Here is a 26,021-nt window from a genome sequence, read left to right on the forward strand (position 1 = left end):
CATAAAGACAGTGCACAGCCCTACCAAGAAAAACATCTGCATCCACTCATAGTGTCTGGGTTTTACTGACTACCATAAACCATACACTCACAACAAAGTGTATATTGGAATAATGGGATGATCTGTTAACATTAGGATCATGAAATACAAAGAGAAGTGCGAACAGGGACAAGCAGAGAGGTTGATATAGAATTCTTTGAAATTTAAGATCCACCTGTATGAAGGTATTATGACAGCATTGTTCCATAAAGCCATTAAAATCTACAAACATAATAACACCAATAAAGAGGAAAGCATCAGGCTAAGTGGACAATGGATTTCCATCCTATAAGGTAATTCCTAGAATACCAGCCACTCATGCAGTCAAAGTGTTTGATTTCAATCAAACAACCATTGGCCACAGTACTTGAAACTGATGTCTCCAATCAATATGATGAATGGGAATATGAGTAACTTTAAATCCTGTAGCTAAAATTAGTTCATTCTCATTTTATCTGGTTTTTCTGCTGGTATCTGGCTGACTTGGAGGACCTACCAGAAGCTATGCTGCTGCCAACTTTATGCAAATTTACAAAGATTTTGCTACTGGTCTTGGCACCCTTTTATTTAATTGTGATACACACTGATGAAAGCTGGGAGTGTAAATGTTTGCAGCTTTCCAAACAAACTATGTTACCTAACTCACATAAAGCCGATGCAATATTCGAAAGGTCTAGATGTAACACAAATAACACAAGGAGTAAAGGTAACCACTTGGAATGTAGTTGAGTCTTTCCAGTCTGGGACAAATTAGATGCCTGAGGTGGAAGGTTATAATATATGGAGAAGTCCAGTAGATGGCTTTATTCACCAGTGAATGAGGTGGATGGCAGCAGTTTATTACTGGAAATCAGCTGGCAATACTAACTTTGAGAGTTGAAAATGCAAATATAGTCAAAGGGAAAAATATGCAGTTCAATTATGATGATAAGAGGATAAAAACAACAAGATGATGGTATAATTCCTCAATATCTTTTGGCTATTATTCAGTGAAATGCAAATCTGAAGACAATTTGTTGCTGTTAGTATCTTAATTTAAGACACACATTTACATATGAAACATTCATTTTTATTTTTATTGTAGCATACTGCTTCAAATACATCTAAATTTGTCTAAAAATTTTTTTATTCTACTGGCTGGTAATATCTGTGGTGATGTACAACTGATAATATGAATCATATCACTGAACTGCAAAGGAAGAACTTGAAGACTACTTATGGTGCAGACAGAGAGGGATGTGTCTCGGCTACACTTCATGGCACACTGTGTACTATTGTATCCGTTTATAAGAATGCACATAATGAAACTGGTGTATGGTGTTAATGTCCAACTGATTCTAGATATAGAACTTACAGAAAGTTGTTAACGGCCTCTGATGCATGTGTTATCTTTAATCACTAGCACAAGGTGAAAGAGACTCGGGGGAACTGGTGTGTGTGTGTGTGTGTGTGTGTGTGTGTGTGTGTGTGTGTGTGTGTGTGGGAGGTGGGGGGGGGAGGGGGGCAGGAAAGGCCAGGATAAACACAAGGGAAATGACAAAGGTAAAAAAAAAGCATCTTTGAAATAACAATAACAATCCTTCCTGTTTCTGGTGAATTTCATTAAAATTTTCCAAGATAAAACTATACTACGATAGAATGTTACCCATTAATTTCATGTTCTATTTGACTTCTTACATTTAATGAGAGAAAAAAATTCCTACTTGGCTACTGCCAAAATGGGAGCACCAAAATAATACTGAATGTTAAATCAACTGGGATAAAAAAAAGTAGCTAAACCTCAAGCCATTGATATTTTGAAAATAGGCAGCTGGAAAAGGCAAACAGTAAATACAAAAATGTAATATATTCTTAGTGGGACTGCCACAATTCTTACTTGGATTGTTCATGGTGAATAAAATCAGCTACAGCTGTAATTTCAAAGTTCGTTTACCTGGATAAAGACACGTACACTACCAAGGTTTCAGGACACTAATCCTATCCTCAGGTGCTGCTGTAACAATTAATGAAGATGAAACAGCATACCAATAAAAATTTATTAACATTAGAAGGACCATTGAGGCTGTAAACCATCAACAGAACACACCTAAATTACGTATGACAAAACTATACGAGACAATGAGAAAAATTAACAAATTTAACTGACAGTATGAGAGAGCCTGTGTGGGTGAGGCATGAAAAAAATGTGGGATTAACTGGTAAGACTCAAGGTAAACAGCACCTGACTGAAAAATCATTAGTGAACCCAGAAATATGCAGTCACAGATGGAAAAATGTAACCTGATGACTTTCTATGAACAGCCAAAGATGTGGCATAAAACAGAGAAAGCCAATACTCGGGCATAAATTCTGTTACAAAGAACCAAAATATCAATTGCCAAAGTACACAAAGTAACTTACCATGTACGTGTTCAGGCGGCCATATGTCGAGAACCCACAGCATGCAGAGAGCAGAGAGACGACTCCCTCCTCACCCCCCCCCCCCCCCCCCCCCACACACACACACACACAAAGGGAGAGCAGTGCATGTACAAACATTTTGAAGGAGTTTGAAATCATGTAAAGCAAGCTGCCAAATCCAGACAGTGGTCTCAGTGGGAAAAATGAACTTAAACATTAAGGGGTGCTCAGCTGGTTCCAGGAAAATATGTCTTTGCATAATGTTTAGTGTGCTGTATCTTAACCCCTGATGTTGAAGGTTGCATGTGGTGTCAACTGGGTTTAGTCTCCTAGTTTTTTCAGAGCTATTTTTTTGTTTTTTCCATTCTATCTTTATAGTTGTTTCATAGCTAATATGCAGGTTTTAGGCAAGTATGCAAGATGTACTTTATACAGTGTCTACTAGTCACACTGGCTTCACCATTACTTTAGATTCTGTGATCCACAATTATCCAAGTTGTGCTCAATGTTTGGTTTTGTACATCCCATGTGTGATACATCAGACCATTTTCATTCTCTCAGTTTTTAATTTTTGGTATTGTTGGGTAGTGATGTTTTTTGTCTAATATATCTAGTACCACTGTTTTATTATTATTTCATGACAACTGCATTTACTGCATTGCATTTTACATGTCTTATATTAGCCCTATGCCTTTCATTTAGTAATCAAACAATGGAAAATCCAGGATGGAATGTAACAATATTGTGAAAAGTCAGACAATAGAAAATCTGGGATAATGTGGTTTCAGTTGCCTGAGACTGCAGTCGCGTGTGTGAGTTGCATTGTGTGTGTGTGTGGGGGGGGGGGGGGGGGGCAAGAGCGAGTGCACGCGTATGTGTGTGTATTGGTGTATTGTTGACAAGGGCCATTGGCCAAAAGCTTTAAGTGTGAAAATCTTTTTGTCATGCCTATCTGCAACTCAGCATCTCTGCTATATCGTTAATATTATGAAAAGAATAGCTTTTACTCACCATACAGCAGACATGCTGAGTTGCAGATAGGCACAAAAAAAAAGACTGTTGGAAAATGAGCTTTCAGTGAGCTTTCAGCCAACACGGCCTTCATCGAAAATAGACACCACACACTATGACACCACATCCCGGAAGGTTTACCAGAAGATAAGACAACACACACACACACACACACACACACACACACACACACACACACACACAGGTTGCTTTGTGAAATACATAGAGTGGGGGTGAGGCATGGATATTAGCAACGAAAATTTCTCAGTATTCTTCACCTTCCTTCAGCAATAGTTCATGCTACAGCCACTCAATGGTGTGTGTGTGTGTGTGTGTGTGTGTGTGTGTGTGTGTGTGTGTGTGTGTGTGTGTGTGTGTGTGTTGGGGCACCCCATGCAGCAATCTGTTAAACAGGTCATGCTAGGTGTTCTCGACACGAGGCTGCCTTAGCACTTACAGAGTATGTTACTTTTGTAGTTCAACAATTGACATTTTTGTTATTTGCAATTGCCTTTATGCCCTAATAGGTCTCTAGGTTATGCCACATCTCTGGCTGTTTATAGTAGGTTGTCAGGTTATATTTTTCTATCTACAGATGCATATTTATGGATTCGCTCCTGTTTTTTCATTCAGGCCCTGTTTATCTCGAGTCTTAACAGTCAAGTCCAATTATTACAGTAGCACATGAAGATGGGATCAGTGTCCCAAAAATCAAGACACTTCAAAATTTTAATTGCAGCAGATTTTATTCACCATGAACAACAAAAAAGGTATTCAGGTGTGGGGTGAAAAGAAACATTCCTACAAACTGACAGTGAAGAGAGAAAAAATGTGGTATGTAAGTACCAAGATTCGAGACTGTATTATTATTAATGGGCTATTTGGTGTGGCTCAAACAGATGGTGGCAGGTGCATGTAGTGGACAACACAACTGCTCATATGAGTACATATTGTGGCTTTTGAAAGTGCCTGGATAGGTTATTATTATAATTGACAAAGTGTCTTTAAAAGTCTATATGAATATCAAAGGACCAACATGAGAGGAATATGAACAATTTTGCACAGTTTAGATATTATTTCAAGGCACAAATGATAGAAATCACAAACATTGTGAGAAGTAAATTATCCACTTCCTGTACACTTCACTCTAGAACAACACATATTCATTCAGTGAAGAATGAAGAGGTGGCAATAGAGATTTTATTGCTGTCCAGGAGAGAGGACACTTAGATGAGGAATGAACAGCAGCTGTTAGAATTAAATACATGTGTTGCCAAGCAACAGGCAACCTGCCGCCCACTTTCAAAAATTTTAAGACCAGTACCCATTATCTCCCTTTATATACAGGGTGCCCCAGGGGAAATGGTCAATATTAAGGGACATGGCTAGAACTGTTATTTGAAGGAAAAAAACTTATTCTGAATCATTGCTGAGATAGCAAAAATATAATGTACATTGTTATTTATTTTCTGTATTATTCAGTACAGAGTCAGGTTTAAAAATGTACAACATTTAGCAAACATCACAACTTGCATTTTATCAAGTATCAACTGAAAAATACATATTTGTAACACATTTACTCTACAGCTGGGGAACAGCTCACAATACAAGTTTCAGAATCCCACCATCAACTTCAGTTTATCTGTACATTCTTGGGAGGGCATATTGTGACACTTGTGTGAGTGCCCCTGTACATTCCCTACTGAAGGTAGTTTAGTATCTGACACAGATTCAATTTCCTTGCCTAGCCTGAGTATATAGAGATAACATGTCAGAGATACTTGGCCTCCAGGCAGCAGCCACAGCTCATACCAGCGCGACACAGTCATTGTGGCAAGGACTGAGGCAGCGCTACCCTCTGAATCTTTACCACTAAATACCGCAGCCCAACTATTGCCATCCATTTCTCGCTAGTCACTGAAGCATCAGTTATGCGTCACTGAATAGTAGAGTTTTGACCTTGCCTGATTTATGTTTGTAGTTTAGATTTCTCCCTCAATTGTTGTATGTGCTTAAGCCAACTTCACTAAGCTCTGGAGTTGTTTTGTTTATTCGTTGATATTGTGATCACCACTGTCATTCACATCCAGAACCACCTGTTTCATTCTGCCAGCCTCTATGTTGCACGGGGCAAGTTATCACAAACTGTGTTCTACCTACGCACAGTACGATACAAAATGGCGAAAAGAACTTTCTCACCATGCAAATATTCCAGTGAGGCATGGATCCCAAGTTTTTCAAGTTGTGACAACAGCAACAGCGAGAGCAAGAAAAACAATGTGAATGCTGCCAACAACAGCAGACGTAGTTGTTACATTTTCTGCAAAAGCGACAACTGTCACGGGCTGAAGTTTCTGATTTGCTGAGTTACTATTACAGTCACCAAACTCACATTGTCACACATAGGTTCATGTTTAATTGATGCATTAAGTAATATAAGCAATTCTAAGCAGCATGGGCTATTGACTTCAGAGGCCTGGCATGCAAGTGTGACTCTTCCTGTAAATAGTGTGGCGTGTCGTATATGAACTCCTTAATCTGTGATATTACCCATCTCAGTCAGGATTGAGACATTAGTGCAAAGGCTTTAAGAGACATCTGAGCCATCCACGAGTTAAAAATTTCCAAAGCTCACAAAGTAACTGTGTCAGCACAAGCTATGTTTCACGATTCCTCTGATGTCAATGTTGTTAGTGGTATAAGTCGCCATTGTGCTCCACGATCAACTGATGATTTCCAGTCAACGCCATCATCCGACTTGCTGAGCACACATTTGCTTCATGACAAGGAATTTAACAGTTAGTGCAGTGGTTAACGATACCCTGCTCACCTCATCAATAGACACATACAAATGGAAGCACTTTGTTCACTGTCAGTGTGTCCCAGAGCATGTGAAGGCTCATAAGTTTCCCTCCACACCATTGTTGAAGGAGCCCAAAAATGCCTGTGCCATCAAGTCATGTCAAGATTACAGCCCACAGCATCAGCAGCATCACTGCCCTTTCTGTGACATCATGTGGTTCCCTAGCTGCAACCCGCAGCTGCAGTCTCTTCAGTGCAAAGTGGCAATATACGTTAGCCAGCTGCTCTCATTGCAGGGTTAGATCATCATCCAGATCAAGCATAAAAATGTAGCTCAGAGAACAACCATGCTTGTGGTCAACTTTTGGACAATAATTAAAATTTTTGGTTCAGACACATATGTGCTTTTAGGTTTTTGAATTCAGGGTCAGGTTAACCTGGTTTCAACTGAAATTCCATGCAAGGAACTTGATACATTGTGTGTGCAATTTAAGCAGCAGCTTGAACCCACATTAGGTTGTGCAACATGGTTCCAGGTTCACATTTCCTTAAGACACATGGCAGTACATACCATATTTACCCGAATCTAAGCTGACCTTGAATCCAAGCCACACCTGGAAAATGAGACTCAAAATTCGAGATGGGGAGGGGGGAAGTTGTAGGCCACATTTCAAAAATCAAAACTAAGTTGGTTTATTCTAACAGGAGGTGCAAATTAGATGGAATGATGAAGATACAGCTACAGAAGTTGGGTTTGATTTGTAGGCTTAGCAGTCAGTTTTAAGCAAGGTTATTTTGTAGACTAATCTTCTCTTTAAAAAATGTAAAATGACATATCTCGTCCGCACAGAATGTGTAGTCATAGATGATTTAAGAATCAAAACTAAAGTCAGTTGCTGTGTTTCATTTCTGACTGTCTCTCTCTTCAGCTTAAGACTAATACAAATGTAAACATTACATGATATCCAGAATGAGATTTTTCACTCTGCAGCAGAGTGTGTGCTGATATGAAACATCCTGGCAGATTAAAACTGTGTGCTGGAGCGAAACTTGAACTCAGGACCTTTGCTTTTCATGGGCAAGTGCTCTACCGACTGAGCTACCCAAGTACAACTCACAACCCATCCTCACAGCTTAAATTCTGCCAGTATCTTGTCTCCTATCTTCCAGACTTCACAGAAGCTCTTCTGTAAATCTTGCAGAAGAGCTTCTGTGAAGTTTGGAAGGTAGGAGACGAGGTACTGCCAGAAATTAAGCTGTGAGGAAGGGTTGTGAGTTGTGCTTGGGTAGCTCAGTCGGTAGAGTACTTGCCCATGAAAAGCAAAGGTCCCAAGTTCGAGTCTCAGTCCGGCACACAGTTTTAATCTGCCAGGAAATTTCATATTAGTGCACACTCCACTGCACAGTAAAAATCTCATTCTGGAAACATCCCTCAGGCTGTGGCTAAGCCATGTCTCCACAATATCCTTTCTTCTGGGAGTGCTAGTTCTGTAAGGTATACGGAAGAGCTTCTGTGAAGTTTGGGAGGTAGGAGACAAGGTACTCACAGAACTGAAGCTGTGAGGAAGGGTTGTGAGCGTGCTTGGGTACCTCAGTCGGTAGACCACTAGTCTGCAAAAGGCAAAGGACCCAAGTTTGAGTCTCAGTTTGGCACACAGTTTTCATCTGCCAGGAAGTTTAATTACATGATAGGTATATCTGTTGGCATTTGCTGCTGTCTCACTCGAGTTTGTTAGGGGATAGGATTTAAATGAGGTAACAGCTAACATGGAAGAATACATTCATATTATTCTTTTGGAAAAGAGCGCATGTGATTCACGATTCAGAGGGACCAGCTCTTGTCACTGGTAGAAAAACATCGAAGATGTACTGACAAAGTATTGGCCCTGTTGATGTAAATCATTAACACAGGTTTGCCGATAGGCTTTTCATAGCAGATTTGTAGTGAAGTGGCAATGCTGTAAAAACAGTGGCACCAAGCTGACCTGTACTGGTGCTTTAAGTAAACCTGCAGTTTGATTAGCACTTCTTTTCACAAAAGAATTAACTTCCTTCTTTAATTTGGCACTATAATGAAAGCACTTCATTATGTTTTACTAACAGCGGTACTTCACAGAATTAAGTGAAACAATATGTAAAATGGTAATGAACCGTATCTTACTTGTGCACAAATACTAAAGCCTAATGCATTGTTGCTATTTATGTAAAGAAATTTATTTTTGTTGCAATGAATATCTGGAAGGCTGAGACATTCAAAGATGAGCAATACTGAATTTCTAATTCCTTCATTGGAAGATGTATCACAATTCAATTCAATGGCTGGAAAAAAAAAAAAGAAAAGAAGATTTGTCTTCTAACTTTTTAAATATATTTTTACTAGCACAGAAATTTTGGTGCCAGTGTTTATCTTTGCACTTGACCTGCAAAGCATGACCATCTAGTGTTCCTTCTGTTCAGTTGCTCCTAGAGACATTTTTCAGAACTTCCATTTGCTTCGCACTGGATTCTAGGCCAGGCAATTTTTGGATCCTGAACAAAAAAAAAAAAAGTGTGGCTTGGATTCGGGATGTACAGTAAGTTTTGTAAAGCTCATTCAGTGCCTTTTGCCATTGGCAAGAATTTTAAAGCAGGACTAGATAGGCTGCAAAGTGTTCTATCACCAGTATCATCCAGCTGGTAGGCTATGTTCAGAAACGTAACTTATCATTTCACATTTGTGGTGATTTTAAGTCTACTGTTAATGTTCAAGGAAATGTTAATTTGTACCTACTTCTTCACCAGGAGAATTGTTAGCTACAGTGGCAGCGGGCCAATATTTGTCAAAACTGGATTTTGCTAACACCTACTTTCAATTTCTTGTAGACTATCAGATGAACCATTTTTAGCACCTAATATGCCATCTAGCATATATCGTTATAACAGGCTGCCATTTTGAGTTGCAAGCACTCCTACAATATTTCAGAGATATCTTGAGAAACTCTTCCAAGGTACCACCAAACTGTGTTATCTATTCAGATGACTTGTTAACTACTGATGCTACATGGGAGTAGCACCTATGCAATCTACAGAAGTTGTTTGAGTGACTCTAAGCCCATAGTCTGTGCTGTCAGGTTGGCAAATACAGTTTCTTTGCACCAAATGTCAAGTGCTTGAGTCATACATTAAGTCAAGATGGGGTGATCTCCCATGCAGTATCATGTGGCTGCAATCACTGACTTACCAGACCATAAGAATCTCAAAGAACTGAAGTCGTTCCTCAGAAAAGTGAATTATCACACTAAATTTAATCCAAATAAAACACACAGTTCCAATATGTTCATTCACTCGCATAAAAAAGTGTTAAATTTGTGTGGTCACAGATATGCCAGAAGGCTTTTATGAAACTTAAAAAGCACCTAAGGTCAGCCCATTCTTTAGCAGTGTTCCATCCTGGCATGCGTTGGCACATGCTGCTAATGCATCGGATTGTGGTGCTGGTGCCATGATATCCCACAAATACGCTAACAGCACAGAACAGCCCACTGCATTTCCATCTAAAACATTAAATGCAGCACAGAGAAATTATACGCAAATTCAGAAGGAGTCGCTGGCTGTTATACATGGCATCCAGAAATTTCATGTGGTCCTTTAAGTGCTAATTTTCACTTGATCACTGATCAAGTGAAAATTGTTTGGCCCCATTCAAAACTTTCCAATAAAAGGGAGCAGCAGCTGCAATGGTGGGCACTGCTCCCCAGGAACAACACCTATGAGAACCTTTATCGGCCCACCATGCAGTACTCAAATGTTGAAAGACTTCCTTGCTTTTTGTGTGGCACAATTGCAGCATGCAAATTAGTGGCAGAAATGGCTGGTGATCTGCCCCTCTGCAGGGTGTTGTCTGCTGTATGGCACTGTAGGCCAGAACATTTGCCTAAGGATAACCCAGAGTAGCACACCTATTTCTAAGAGGGTTGCACCAAATTTTTATTTTTCTCAGACAAACACAATGCTATGAATACAAAATGTTGTTGATGTTGTTGTTGTTGTTGTTGTTGTTGTTGTGGTCTTCAGTCCTGAGACTGGTTTGATGCAGCTCTCCATGCTACTCTATCCTGTGCAAGCTGCTTCATCTCCCAGTACCTACTGCAACCTACATCCTTCTGAATCTGTTTACTGTATTCATCTCTTGGTCTCCCTCTACGATTTTTACCCTCCACGCTGCCCTCCAATACTAAATTGGTGATCTTTTGATGCCTCAGAACATGTCCTACCAACCGATCCCTTCTTCTAGTTAAGTTGTGCCACAAACTTCTCTTCTCCCCAATGCTATTCAATACCTCCTCATTAGTTACGTGATCTACCCACCTTATCTTCAGCATTCTTCTGTAGCACCACATTTCGAAAGCTTCTATTCTCTTCTTGTCCAAACTATTTATCGTCCATGTTTCACTTCCATACATGGCTACACTCCATTCAAATACTTTCAGAAACAACTTCCTGACACTTAAATCTATACTCGATGTTAACAAATTTCTCTTCTTCAGAAACGCTTTCCTTGCTATTTCCAGTCTACATTTTATATCCTCTCTACTTCGACCATCATCAGTTATTTTACTCCCTAAATAGCAAAACTCCTTTACTACTTTAAGTGTCTCATTTCCTAATCTAATTCCCTCAGCATCACCCGACTTAATTTGACTACATTCCATTATCCTAGTTTTGCTTTTGTTGATGTTCATCTTATATCCTCCTTTCAAGACACTGTCCATTCCGTTCAACTGCTCTTCCAAGTCCTTTGCTGTCTCTGACAGAATTACAATGTCATCGGCGAACCTCAAAGTTTTTACTTCTTGTCCATGAATTTTAATACCTACTCCGAATTTTTCTTTTGTTTCCTTTACTGCTTGCTCAATATACAGATTGAATAACATCGGGGAGAGGCTACAACCCTGTCTCACTCCTTTCCCAACCACTGCTTCCCTTTCATGCCCCTCGACTCTTATAACTGCCATCTGGTTTCTGTACAATTTGTAAATAGCCTTTCGCTCCCTGTATTTTACCCCTGCCACCTTCAGAATTTGAAAGAGAGTATTCCAGTTAACATTGTCAAAAGCTTTCTCTAAGTCTACAAATGCTAGAAATGTAGGTTTGCCTTTTCTTAATCTTTCTTCTAAGATAAGTCGTAAGGTCAGTATTGCCTCACGTGTTCCAACATTTCTACGGAATCCAAACTGACCTTCCCCGAGGTCGGCTTCTACCAGTTTTTCCATTCGTCTGTAAAGAATTCGCGTTAGTATTTTGCAGCTGTGACTTATTAAACTGATAGTTCGGTAATTTTCACATCTGTCAACACCTGCTTTCTTTGGGATTGGAATTATTATATTCTTCTTGAAGTCTGAGGGTATTTCGCCTGTCTCATACATCTTGCTCACCAGATGGTAGAGTTTTGTCATGACTGGCTCTCCAAAGGCCATCAGTAGTTCTAATGGAATGTTGTCTACTCCCGGGGCCTTGTTTCGACTCAGGTCTTTCAGTGCTCTGTCAAACTCTTCACGCAGTATCTTATCTCCCATTTCGTCTTCATCTACATCCTCTTCCATTTCCATAATATTGTCCTCAAGTACATCGCCCTTGTATAAACCCTCTATATACTCCTTCCACCTTTCTGCCTTCCCTTCTTTGCTTAGAACTGGGTTGCCATCTGAGCTCTTGATATTCATACAAGTGGTTCTCTTCTCTCCAAAGGTCTCTTTAATTTTCCTGTTACATTTGTCCTCTAGCCATCCCTGCTTAGCCATTTTGCACTTCCTGCCGATCTCATTTTTGAGACGTTTGTATTCCTTTTTGCCTGCTTCATTTACTGCATTTTTATATTTTCTCCTTTCATCAATTAAATTCAATAATTGTTCTGTTACCCAAGGATTTCTATTAGCCCTCGTCTTTTTACCTACTTGATCGTCTGCTGCCTTCACTACTTCATCCCTCAGAGCTACCCATTCTTCTTCTTCTGTATTTCTTTCCCCCATTCCTGTCAATTGTTCCCTTATGCTCTCCCTGAAACTCTCTACAACCTCTGGTTCTTTCAGTTTATCCAGGTCTCATCTCCTTAAATTCCCACCTATTTGCAGTTTCTTCAGTTCATAACCAATAGATTGTGGTCAGAATCCACATCTGCCCCAGGAAATGTCTTACAATTTAAAACCTGGTTCCTAAATCTCTGTCTTACCATTATATAATCTATCTGATACCTTTTAGTATCTCCAGGATTCTTCCAGGTATACAACCTTCTTTTGTGATTCTTGAACCAAGTGTTAGCTATGATTAAGTTATGCTCTGTGCAAAATTCTACAAGGCGGCTTCCTCTTTCATTCCTTTCCCCCCAATCCATATTCACCTACTATGTTTCCTTCTCTCCCCTCTCCCTTTTCCTACTGACGAATTCCAGTCACCCATGACTATTAAATTTTCGTCTCCCTTCACTACCTGAATAATTTCTTTTATCTCGTCATACATTTCATCAATTTCTTCATCATCTGCAGAGCTAGTTGGCATATAATCTTGTACTACTGTAGTAGGCATGGGCTTCGTGTCTATCTTGGCCACAATAATGCGTTCACTATGCTGTTTGTAGTAGCTAACCCGCACTCCTATTTTTTTATTCATTATTAAACCCACTCCTGCATTACCCCTATTTGATTTTGTATTTATAACCCTGTAATCACCTGACCAAAAGTCTTGTTCCTCCTGCCCCGAACTTCACTAATTCCCACTATATCTAACTTTAACCTATCCATTTTCCTTTTTAAATTTTCTAACCTACCTGCCCGAATAAGGGATCTGACATTCCACACTCCGATCCGTAGAATGCCAGTTTTCTTTCTCCTGATAACGACGTCCTCTTGAGTAGTCCCCGCCCGGAGATCCAAATGGGGGACTATTTTACCTCCGGAATATTTTACCCAAGAGGACGCCATCATCATTTAACCATACAGTAAAGCTGCATGTCCTCGGGAAAAATTATGGCTGTAGTTTCCCCTTGCTTTCAGCCGTTCACAGTACCAGCACAGCAAGGCCGTTTTGGTTAATGTCACAAGGCCAGATCAGTCAATCATCCAGACTGTTGCCCCCGCAACTACTGAAAAGGCTGCTGCCCCTCTTCAGGAACCACATGTTTGTCTGGCCTCTCAACAGATACCCCTCCATTGTGGTTGCACGTACGGTACGGCCATCTGTATCGCTGAGGCACGCAAGCCTCCCCACCAACGGCAAGGTCCATGGTTCATGGGGGGGACAAAATGTTACGTACGTATTATTTCAGGTCTCCCGAGTGAGCATGCCAAGTTTCCGTCACTTTCGGCAGAAAGCATAGCTGCAGGACAGTTTCAAAATGGCATCTGTAGGTGAATAAATTACAAGCCATCACTGAATTTCTCACTGCAGAGAAAGAAACTGTGGGGAATATTCAGAAACGCTTGTGCAAAATCTACAGAGTATACGCTGTTGACAGAAGTACAATTAGTTACTGGATACGGAGGGTGAGGTCATCAGAAGGCGGTTCGGCAGTGTTTGGGAAGACCATCCACAGCTGTCGCACCCTGACATGTTATAGCAAGCTGCTGTTGTCATTCGCAAGGGCAGATGCATTATGCTTTGACAGTTGGCGCTGCATCTGTCAATCAGCAAAGGAAGTGTGGATGCAATTATCTGCACTCGTGGATATTCAAAAGTGTGTGCAAGATTGGTCCCACTGTGTCTAATGGTGGATCACAAATCGTACAGAAAAAACATTTGTCTTGATTGGTTTCAATGGCCTTCTTGTCCCAGATTGTGACAGGTGACGAAACCTGGGTTCACCATTTTGAGACCGAAACAAAATGACAGTCAGTGGAATGGCGCCATTCCCACTCCCCACAAAAGAAAAAATTTGAAGCAACTGCTTCTGCCAGTAAGGTCACGATAACAGTGTTCTGAGACTGTGAAGATATGATTTGCATTGACATGATGTGAAGAGGTGGTACCACTAATGCAGAAGCATATGTCAACACATTAACAAAACTCAAGATGTGCTTCCAGTGACTTCAGCACCACAGCAACCAAGGAGATGTTTTGCTGCAAACATGATAATGCTTGGTCCCACAAAAGTCTGAGGACTGCTGAACACATCACAAAACTGGATTGGACTGTGGTGCCCCACCCACCCTACAGTCCTGACCTAGCACCCTCTGACTTCCACTTGTTTGGGCCATTAAAGGATGCCATTAGTGGAACACATTTTGAGGATGATGAGGTGGTAATTCACACAGTGAAACACTGGCTCCATTGCAAGGACAAGGATTGGTACAGATAGGGCATACACACCCTTGTTTAGCAGTGGAGGAATTCCACAGAATGGGATGGATGTTACTTGGAAAAATAGGGTTTGCAGTAAAACACCATTCTTTTGTGTATGTTCAATAAATAATTGTTGAAGAAAAACACTGGACAACCCTCGTACTTTTCCTTACAGAACTGGCGTAATACCACTGAGGAGCGTGTCATATTGTTGGCTACAGGTGATTCTGAATGACAGGTGGCAGATCCTCCTTCCACACTCTGCCAGGCATTCTATAGATCCTCCACACTGCACACTGCACACTGGGGAATGTGCAGAATGAAGGCATTACCATGATGTCATGTGCATTGGCCTGAGATTGACAGTGCCATAGAATGACGAATGCACCATCTGGAACCACCATGCCTGAGCCCACAACCCGTCAGCCCCAGCACAGAGGTTCAGTGCTTGGCCATGCCGTGAAAACTGCTGGCAAAAGACACACGCTGATTTTGCTAATCCACTGTGAGTAGCAATGTGATTGATTGTTGCCAGTGCCTTCTAATTTACCACATATTGTACGGATGGCTACAACTACTACGGCAGCTACTATTCACACCTTGTTCAACATATTTGCAACAGAGCATTCTCCACCCTCGTTTTCAACAACTGCCGTCAGTTCACGAAATCTGCATTTCAGGATTTTATTTGGCGCAATGGCATTGAGCATCTGACCACATCCCTTTCCATCCTGCATCCAATTCAGAAGCCAAGCAGATGTTCAGGACATTCAAGACGCAGATTCACAAGTTACTGATGACAGGTGACACCAGAGAAGCACTAATCAGCTTCTTTCCCACCTACTGGTCCACCCCCATGAATGGACACAGCTTGGCTGGAATTCTACACAGACACAGACCCCACACCCTGTTCAACTTGCTGTATCCAACACTACACGCCACTGCCCTAGTGCACAGCCATATTGCTGTAAGGGCATCCATATCTGGACTCTCACTTTCAGCTGCAACCACAAGTGGACCTGTGGCATTGACTGAGGCAATAAGAGGAGGCAGGTGTTCAAGGTTAAGATGGGCATTTTGTGATGGTCCCTCCTCCCCTTCCACCCACTGGTGATTTGGGTAACCCCGTCCCTCCCCCACCAAAGGAACCAACCAGCCCACCCGCTTACCTCTTACTACTACAACCTCTCCACTCATGTTAAGTGTCAGCAGGAAAGAGAGCTACTGGAGGTCAAACCCCTTTCTCCCCTTAGCCAATATTGGCTTCCAAACCCATCACTGTTGGCAACATACCCTCACCATCAGAAGAGGTTGTCCATTATCAGCTGATGGTTCCCATGTAGACTGACATATTGGTCCCACCTCTTCCCATGTAGACTGACATATTGGTCCCCCTGTGGGCTGGCCCAAGCTGCATCCCAGGCTCTGTCAGCCAGCCAGGACTCTCAAAGACAATGTCGTCTCACACCACAGCCTCTCACAATGACGACACACGGTGGGCTTTTTTTGGTGGGGATTCCTGCATCTCCTTCTCCCCTTCCTCAATGAAGTTTGCACAGGAGGGATCATTTTTAGCCGTATGTAACAGTTAAAAGGGGGAGATATTTAGTATCCAACAGTGATCCAGATTCCCTGCCTATCCCATATCAATAGAGAGAATACGTCAGAGATACTTAGGCTCCAGGCAACAACGCAACTCGCACTGAACAGGGTGCATCCACTACAACAAGAATGTGAGATGGCACTGCCCTCCAATGAGTGTTTACTGCTAAATACTGAGCCCAGCTATTGCAGCCAGTGTCCTGATAGTCACTGAAGCCGTAGTTATGTGCCACTAGATACCAGCGTTTTGATCTTGCCTGATTTATGTCTGTGGTTTAGATTTCTCCCTGCCTGCTTTGTTCCATTTTTCCCTCAGTCAATTTTCAAGTTCTTTAATATTGTACATTCTTAGTCTTTGGTATATCCCTATTTGCATCTCATTGCTAATCCCATATAACTTTAATCTCACCTTTAACAGAAATTGCTACTTACAGCTTAAAAGGGCATCTTATTTGCTAATACAAATGGTCATCCTTCAGTTACTTACTTGCATTTCCCATTTGCCTTTTCCTCCAAACAAACTATTTTCAATGTCCTAAAGGCTTGAAGTTTGATCTCAGTTTTCTGTTTATCAAATTTGTTGTGATTGCTCCAATTTAGGTAAGGGGGAGTATGAAGTAATGTTATAGTATCTCATTGTATATATGTATAAGAGATAACGTAATTTGTAACTAACTGAGAGCATCATCTTTAGACAATTTGGATTCCACAAGATGCATTTGTTTTATAAACAAAATGTTTGTAATACTGGTTGAATTACTTTCATACAGTAATATATACAAAAAGTGGCTGCACCAATATACTAGTAATCAACAGCACAACAGTTTATAAGGAGGTGAATTCATGCACAAATTAAATATTAGGAAGTTTGGACACCCTACATACTAATCGATATTTAAAAGCTTAAACACAATAACAAAAAGCATTAAACATAACATCACTTTTTCTCGTGTCTGTATAATACCTATATTATAAATCACTACTAGCAACTTAAAGATACTTGGAAAACTGAAAATAATTAAGAAATGTACAAAAATATACAGAAAATATTGCAGGGAAGCATTTTTAACACACAACTGGAAATAAACCATGACAAAAATTAATATGCCACTACTACCCAACACAAAAATCAACAATAGCAGCTTGACCTGCATAAACCGAATAAGGTTGGAAAAGAAAGAACATTCACAAAATGGAAACATTCAAATATCTGTTTCAAGAACAAAAGATATAGATACAAGCACACAAAAATATAAGAACTGGCCAAAAGAAACAAAATGACAACAACTGCAGTGTTCAATTAGGATTGTGAAAAGTCTATACACACATGGGAACTGAACTATTTCACAGATCTCTCATATATTTAACACACCAGGATCAGGCATATGCAATGAATTGTACTTTTCAGAGTCAACCAAATGAAGCTTCAGATGCAGACTCCTTGAACTTACAAAAAATCAAGGCTCTGTTAAAGGATAAATGTGAACATCTAACCAAATTATGCAATGATCATAACACTGGCATCACAGCTTTAAAATGCACTCACTTGTGTGGAGGCCCTTAAGAATTAAGAAGAGATTACAGTACATTCTATAATATGGAAACTCCTGCCAACCACTATGAATCCATTGCATATGGAAAAACTCTTGGTGGCAGAAATTTAGCTTCAAGTTTGAAAATGGAGGGAAACTGTTGACACAGAAAGAAGTATACAATCTATACCAAAGTTTTGATGCTGATGTAAAGAACACACTTCAGTCAATCATTTTTCACAAAGAAACACCAATCTTGATCTGGTTTTCAACTCAACTGACAATCAAAATCTATTGCTGCATCACCAAATAATGGTTTTAAGCTTGGTGCTTACAATGTTCAATGTCAGTGCAGGCTGCAGTACAATGAGCAGATACTACATTGCATTCTGCAACACTGCTGGCAGCAAATAAGGTACATTCATCTTTGACAGAAAGATAATTTGGTAGTTATTTAACACAGTTCAGATGAAATCTGTATATGGACAAAATATAGTACATTCAGGTGTTGTTCCTTAAAGAAAATAATTTAAAATCAGCATTACACAGGTTTTTAACATGGTCGGCTCTGAAAATTTTTTATGGCTGCTCACAAGTCACTATTCATCTCACAAAATATTAAGAATACACCATACCCACAGGTCTAGGACCCCACCCCCCTCCTCCCCCATACAAAGCATCGTATGGGCACCCTCGCCAAGATCACACCACCCCTGCTAAGATCCATTAAGTTTTCATAAAGAAAATGCTCACAAATTCCTCTTTCAACATCAGGGCAGGACAATGCATAAACAAATTCTTAACAGCAAAGAATGGGTTACCTTAGTGCACAAGTGTGTGTGTGTGTGTGTGTGTGTGTGTAGAAAAGCAGACCAGTCTCACAAAGAACATGCCTACAAACTGCTCCTACAACATCAGAATTTCTCAAAGTTTTGTACTGATTCCAATGCTGAAATTTGTCTTCTTGTCTATCCATGAAGTTTCATGTTTCATAAAAATTGCAATTGAGTGACTTGTCTGACACCAAAAATGTCAAAATTTGCTGCACTCATCAACTATCATTAGCTGCTTGAACTACTGTAGTAGAAAAAGGAGAGAACAACCTGTTCAAGAATCCTCAAATTTATACTGCAGTAATAAGTAAGTACACTCACGAAACCCACCTAACACAAGTGTGAATTCCTTTTTAACTGAATCCAACAGATCAACATGAACTGTTATGAAGAAAAGTTAAATCATAACTTTAAGATTAAATATTGTGGCCTTGGCCTTTATTAAATTTGAATTTCTCCCTAACTAACAAAAAGTATTTTGAAAACATCAGTTAAAAACTCAAGCTGAAGAAACTAGTTAGTAGTTCATGGGCAGCTGATGCATCTATTTCTATATACATCAACTAGGTGTCTACTTCTATATTCCTGGACTAGATGTCAAAGGTGGGCACTGTGATATCATAGAGCTCACCTTTGACACCTAGTCGATGAATACTGTGCCCCAATCTGGTTATGTAAATGCTGTACTAAAGCAGTTTACTTTCATCACCAGGATTCTTGTAGAACACTGAAGTCAACCTCTATCCCATGGTGCTATGCAATTAGTGGAAACCTGCCTTCACAACTCAGATAACAGGTAGTTAACAGTAAGGAAACTGAAAAACTTGCATCCCCACACCATTCACAATGCCTCCCAACCAAAAGGTCCCAGAAAACCTACCTACAAACTGGCTTGCGTCTAGAAATACAGTACGGCAAAGATATGATAGATACTCTCAGCACTGAGAAAGAATAATGCCAGAGATAGAACACAGCTCCAATTAATCATCACAGTGTCTCAGACGCTTGTAACAAAAATAATAGAAGTAAAGCTGAGAAAAAAGATATACACATTTCTGCATCCAAAATGAAGTAAGTGACAAACATCGTTAATGTGTCACAATCACTAGAAACGGACTCTAGAAGGGTCAATAAAGTTCAAGAATTCAAATATATCATAGAAATGATTCAAATCAATGGATTAAAAAAGAAGTAAATAACTTCAGAGCCCACAAGATAGAGGCTGTGTACCAACTCTCCTAGTAAAAAGTCAGTCTCCATAAACACAAAAGTTAAGCACTGTAATGGTGTAGTATTCTCTAAAGCATCCTCACAACAGAATGCATTGCTTTAAATAGGAGAAATGGAGAAAAAAGGAAAAATGCCTTAAAAAATTCTCATACAAAAAACAGATGAAAATAGAAAATATGTACACTACTTAGGTGTAACGAAGAACTCATTTAGGAAATTTCTAAAACTTTCAGCAAAAAAAAAAAAAAAAAAAAAAACGAAATAGGCCACTTTCTTTGGACTTATAGAAAGAATGGAGGAAAGCAGACTAACTTAACAAATATTCTAATATTTAAAATTTTTTATAAATAATAAAAACCAGATCAATATAACTCAATGCTTTGGAGGAAGACATCCAAATCAGAGAACGTCAGAATCAAAGGTTCTCAAGAGAGGAAAAGAGTATAGTAGACTTTACATCGAAGAACAGAGGAAACTGCAAAGTGAAAGAGTGAAAAACATTGGGAAGAAAGAAGTGAAAAGAAATCACAAGTAGTTGCCCTCCATGTGGCCCATATTTGGCCAAATTTCTTCCTTTTTTTGGGGGGGAATGGGGGGAATGAGGGAGGTTGGGGAGGGAGGGTGTAGGTAAGACTTTCCTCAATCTATGTTGGTTTGAACACCACAGTAGTTTACTAGGCATAATCCAGCTGGAAGTAGTATGCCCTTGCCTTATTAGAACTGTTCAACAGATTAAATTATAAGAGGACATACAATATCAAATGGAGTTAGAAGCACAGCACAACTTGGCATGTTCTGCATACAGAAATGATGGCCAGAGGTGAAAGAGGCAAGAAGTGTCAAAAAATAAATCCTGACTGAGGATGGAAACCAAGATTGTTGTATTTATAGTCTGATACTTATGCAGCATCAAACCATCATGGCACACTGTTATAATAAAGGGATTTAATTTTAATGAGAATATGTGACAATGAATTGTGCATGTCACATGCAATGCACTATTGTATAAATCGGGACCCCACAATTTTTGTCTGTATGACTGTGAAGCTTGTGAACGTAATATTGAACGTCCAATCCAGAAGTGGCCTCAACAAAAACATACTGGAATGCTCCAAACAGTTTATATTAACATAGTGAGCAGCCAATGGGCTGTAGACTGCTAGGTGAAGATCTATGATCAAAGTCTCCATTTTGTACTTTGTAGTACTGTTGTTTTCTGTCAAGCCATTGATTTCTCACACACACAAGAAACAGAATTGAAACTGTTAGTTGTTCAATGCAGTATACATATATTATTTCTCATAAAATCCTAGTTTCACAAGATTTTACTGGTGAAATAGCTGTACAAATGGAACATTCCATAAGCACATTAATTTCTGTTTTCAGTATAGAGATAGAATGCATTTTCTATTTAGTTTTGTACAATGTTTTGTGATACTCAGTTGCTTTGACATAATTAAGTAAAGACTAATCATGGCAGTTATCAAACTGCACTTAAAGAAATATATGGCATTTCATTATTTCTAAATATATGAACCGAATGCACTAGCTTCATTGATTATTGTTCAATAAAAACAGCGTGTGCAAGAATTTCTTGCAATGTGAAATAGATGTTTTGAAGTCTTCAGCTGACTGTTACAACGCACTTAGGAAGAACCTAGGTTAAAAGAGCATGACAATTCCTTCACTCACTTGGATTCCATAGGAGATTTCATTATCCAAGCTGGCAAACTACTCTGAACCATTATGATGTAACAATGTTCCATAACATACAAATGAGTACTTATTAATTTTTCATAACAAATTCAAATAATATTGTTGAACAACTTATCCTCTCACCTCCACTGTGAGCTCCTTGCTTTTGATTCAGTAGTGCTAAGATCTTGACCTAGAGGAGACTGGATACTCAAAAAGTAACGTATGTCAGAAGCCTCAGACTCTGATTGTGGTAGCCTAATGATCAAGCATCAAACATGAACAGAAGCAAATAAAGGAAATTAGCTTTAGCACAGACTAAACAAGGAAAACATAAAAATACAAATAACAAAACATCAATGTACCAGAAGCTGATAATAAGTAATTTAAATTATAGTGTTACCATATTATTTTAAAATCTTCACTATACTTGAGCTATATATAGCACTGAGAAGTTAATCACATGCAGCAGATGTTCTTCACATACCATGAAAAAAGAAAACACAGCTTACTGTTTCCCATTAAAGGAAAATCCCTTACCCATTGGCAAGAGCCATTTGCTACACTAATACTGCCAACCAACTGCAAGCAGTTTATTGAATTTTGAGTGTGTATGTTCAATATCCAACGTAAGTATAGCAAAGGATTATCAATAAGGTACGAAGCAGTCCTCAAAATAACAAATACCATAACATATTTTGCAAGATCAATTTGCACCAGGATAATATGATTTTGTGAGCTGAAATACATATAAACCACTAAAATTATAATTTTGTAAATCATTTAACATGTGACAATTTTCTATCTTATATTGGTTGTGACATAACTGAGGACATTTAGAATGAAAGGAAAGAAATGACACGAAATACTATTTGTGACATCAAAGAAATATGTACTTACAGCAGCTGGAATTAAAACAATTCGACCATCGCTGACAAGGGCAAAAATTTAAAACGTTACTTCACTTCTAGATCAGAAAATGATTTCATAAAAATGGAAATTCCTGGATGGAGCAAAACATAAAATAAGTGAAAGGCAACCATTACCCTATGGTGGCTGATGTGTACAGCTTAGAAACACATAACAGTAAACAGTATTCACACTAACTTTTAAGCTCTTGTTCATTTTCTAGTAGAAGTACACACAATCACACATGTAACCACACAGACACCCAAAAGCACTCTCTGGTGGCCACAATGAGATTGAATATTGATCACTGAAAGCAGTTGACTGAGTTGTTGGAGGTGGGGAGGGGGCTGAGGAGGACACAAGGATGGGGTAGTGTAAAGAGGTAGGTCTTCTACAAGTACATCTACATGGATACTCTACAAATCAAATTTAAGTGCCTCGCAGAGGGTTCATCTAACCACCTTCACAATAATTCTCTATTATTCCAATCTCGCACAGCGTGCAGAAAAAACGAATACCTGTATCTTTCTGTGTGAGCTCTAATTTCCCTTATTTTATTATGATGATCATTTCTCCCTATGTAGGTCAGCGTCAACAAAATATTTTCCCATTTGGAGGAGAAAGTTTGTGATTGAAATGTTGTGAGAATATTCCACCACAACAAAGAAAGTCTTTGTTTTAATGATGTCCACACCAAATCCTATATCATTTCCATGACACTCTCTCCCCTATTTCGTGATAATACAAAACATACTGCCCTTTGAATTTTTCAATGTACTCCATCAGTCGTATCTGATAAGGATCTCACACTGCACAGCAGTATTCTAAAAGAGGATGGACAAGCATAATGTGGGCAGTCTCTTTAGTGAATCTGTTAAAATTTCTAAGTGTCTTGCCTATAAGATGCAGTCTTTGGTTAGCCTTCCCCATAACATTTTCTAAGTGTTCCTTCTAATTGTAATTCCTAAGTATTTAGGTGAATTTATGGCCTTTAGATTTGACTGATTTATCATGTAATTAAAGTTTAATGGATTCCTGTTAGCACTCATACGGATGACCATAGATTTTTCGTTATTTCAGGTCAATTGCCAATCTTTACAACTGGAGACTCCACAGCTGTTCAAATGAAATGAGTACAGAGGGTAGGGTAAAAAAGAGATATAGAAAAAAGGAGAGGGTGAAAATTGAGAGGAAGGTAGAGAGAAATGCATGGGAATGGTAAGGGAGGGAAAAGCATTGCTCGTGAAAAACTCAGCTTGCCCTTTTCTCACATGATATACTGAGAACGACGGATGAAGGGCAACAAGCAAATTCCATATTTCTAGATTTCTGGAAAGCATCTGACATGGTTTCTGATTGTAGGCTGTTAATGAGGGTATGAGCATATGGAATAAGTTCTTAAATAATAGAACCTAGTGTGTTGTCCTTGACCATAAGTGTTCATCAGTGACAAGGGTAACATCAAAAGTGCTCCAGGGAAGTGTGATAGGAGCACTGCTGTTCTCTATATACACTGCTGTTCTCTATATACGTAAATGATTTGGCACACAGGGTGGGTAGCAATTTGCTCTTGTTTGCTGATAATGCTATGGTGTACAGTAACTTGTTGAAGTTGAGTGACTGTAGGAAGATACGAGACAACTTAGACAAAATTTCCAGTTGGTGTGATGAATGGCAGCTAGCTGCTAGCCCTAAATAATAAAAAATGTAAATTAATGCAGATAAGTAGGAAGAACAAACTTGTAATGTTTGGATACAGTATTATTAGTGTCCTGCTTGACACAATCAATTTGTTTAAATATCTGGCCATAACATCGCAACACAGTATGAGGTGGAACGAGCATGTGGAAACTGTGATACTGATGGCAAATGGTCAAATTTGGTTTATTGTGAGAATTTTAGGGAAGAGTGGTTCACCTGTAAAGGAGACCACATATAGGACGCTAGTGCAACCTACTCTTGAGGTCTGTATCAGGTCAAACTGAAGGAAAACATTGAACCAATTCAGAGGCAGGCTGCTAGATTTGTTACCAGTAGATTCGAACAACACGTAAATGTTATAGAAATGCTTCAGGAACTCAAATGGGAATCTCTGGAGCGAAGGCAACATATTTTTCGAGAAACACTATCGAGAAAATTTAGAGAATCGACATTTGAAGCTGACTGTTGCATGATTGTACTGCACCAACATGCATGGCATTCAAGGATGATGAGGGACACAATACTAGAAATTAGGATTCATACGGAGGTGTACAGACAGTCATTTTTCTCTCACTCTATTTGCGAGTGGAATAGGAGGGGAAATGACAAGCAGTGCTATAGGGTACCCTCCACCAGGCATTGCACGGTGGCTTGCAGAGCATCGATGTAGATGTAGTAGGAAGGGTGGGAGAGGGGGAGGGAGAGGCAGAGAGGGAGGGAGGACAGGGGAGAGAGGGGAGGACAGGGAAGAGAGGGGAGGACAGGGAGAGAGGGAGAGGCAGAGAGGGGAGAGAAGGAAAGGCAGAGCGGCAGAGAGGGACAGGGGGAGAGAGGCGAGAGGCAGAGCGGCAGAGAGGGACAGGGGAGAGAGGCGAGAGGCAGAGAGGGAGAGGGGAGAGAGGCGAGAGGCAGACAGAGGGAGGGGAGAGAGGCAGACAGAGGGAGGGGGGAGAGGCAGAGAGAGAGAGAGGCAGAGAGAGGGAGAGGCAGAGAGGGGGGAGAGGAAGAGAGGGGGAGAGGCAGAGAGAGGGAGAGGCAGAGAGGGAGAGAGGCAGAGAGGGAGAGAGGCAGAGAGGGAGAGAGGGAGAGAGGCAGAGAGGGAGAGAGGGAGAGAGGCAGAGAGGGAGAGAGGCAGAGAGGGAGAGAGGCAGAGAGGGAGAGAGGCAGAGAGGGAGAGAGGCAGAGAGGGAGAGAGGCAGAGAGGGAGAGAGGCAGAGAGGGAGAGAGGCAGAGAGGGAGAGAGGCAGAGAGGGAGAGAGGCAGAGAGGGAGAGAGGCAGAGAGGGAGAGAGGCAGAGAGGGAGAGAGGCAGAGAGGGAGAGAGGCAGAGAGGGAGAGAGGCAGAGAGGGAGAGAGGCAGAGAGGGGGAGAGGCAGAGAGGGAGAGGCAGAGAGGGAGAGGCAGAGAGGGAGAGGCAGAGAGGGAGAGGCAGAGAGGGAGAGGCAGAGAGGGAGAGGCAGAGAGGGAGAGGGAGAGGCAGAGGCGGAGAGGAGAGGCGGAGAGGGGAGAGGGGGAGAGGGAGAGGGAGAGGGAGAGGGGAGAGGGAGAGGGGGAGAGAGAGGGGGAGAGGGAGAGGGGGAGGTGGAGAGGGGGAGAGCAGGAGAGGGGGGAGAGGGGCTAGAGGAGGAGAGGGGGAGAGCGGGAGAGGGGGAGAGGGGCTAGAGGAGGAGAGCTGGATAGGGGGAGAGGGGGAGGGGGGAGGGGGGAGACGGGGAGGGGGAGAGGTGGAGAGGGGCAGAGGGGGAGGGCAGAGAGGGAGGGGCAGAGAGGGAGAGGCAGAGAGGGAGATTCAGAGAGGGAGAGGCAGAGAGGGGGGAGAAGCAGTGAGTGGGGGAGGCAGATAGGTGAGAGGAAAGAGAGGGGGGGAGGGGGAGGGGAGAGGCAGAGAGGGGAGGGGGGGGAGAATGTCTGCTTGGGGGAGGAGAGGGAGTGGTGGGAGAATGCGGACACAATCT

General features: G+C 40.7%; 1 protein-coding gene across 1 annotated transcript in view; it reads right to left on the reverse strand.

Moving 5' to 3' along the window:
- LOC126485089 (piezo-type mechanosensitive ion channel component) overlaps positions 1 to 26,021 on the reverse strand; it is a 699,946-nt gene that overhangs the window by 159,538 nt on the left and 514,387 nt on the right. Inside the window, exon 34 of the mRNA XM_050108694.1 lies at positions 21,602 to 21,715. Within this exon, the coding sequence (XP_049964651.1) occupies positions 21,602 to 21,715 (114 nt within the window). The remainder of the gene's footprint in view (positions 1 to 21,601; positions 21,716 to 26,021) is intronic.

The sequence above is a fragment of the Schistocerca serialis genome, chromosome 6 (assembly GCF_023864345.2).
Source record: "Schistocerca serialis cubense isolate TAMUIC-IGC-003099 chromosome 6, iqSchSeri2.2, whole genome shotgun sequence".
NCBI classification, from domain to species: domain Eukaryota; kingdom Metazoa; phylum Arthropoda; class Insecta; order Orthoptera; family Acrididae; genus Schistocerca; species Schistocerca serialis.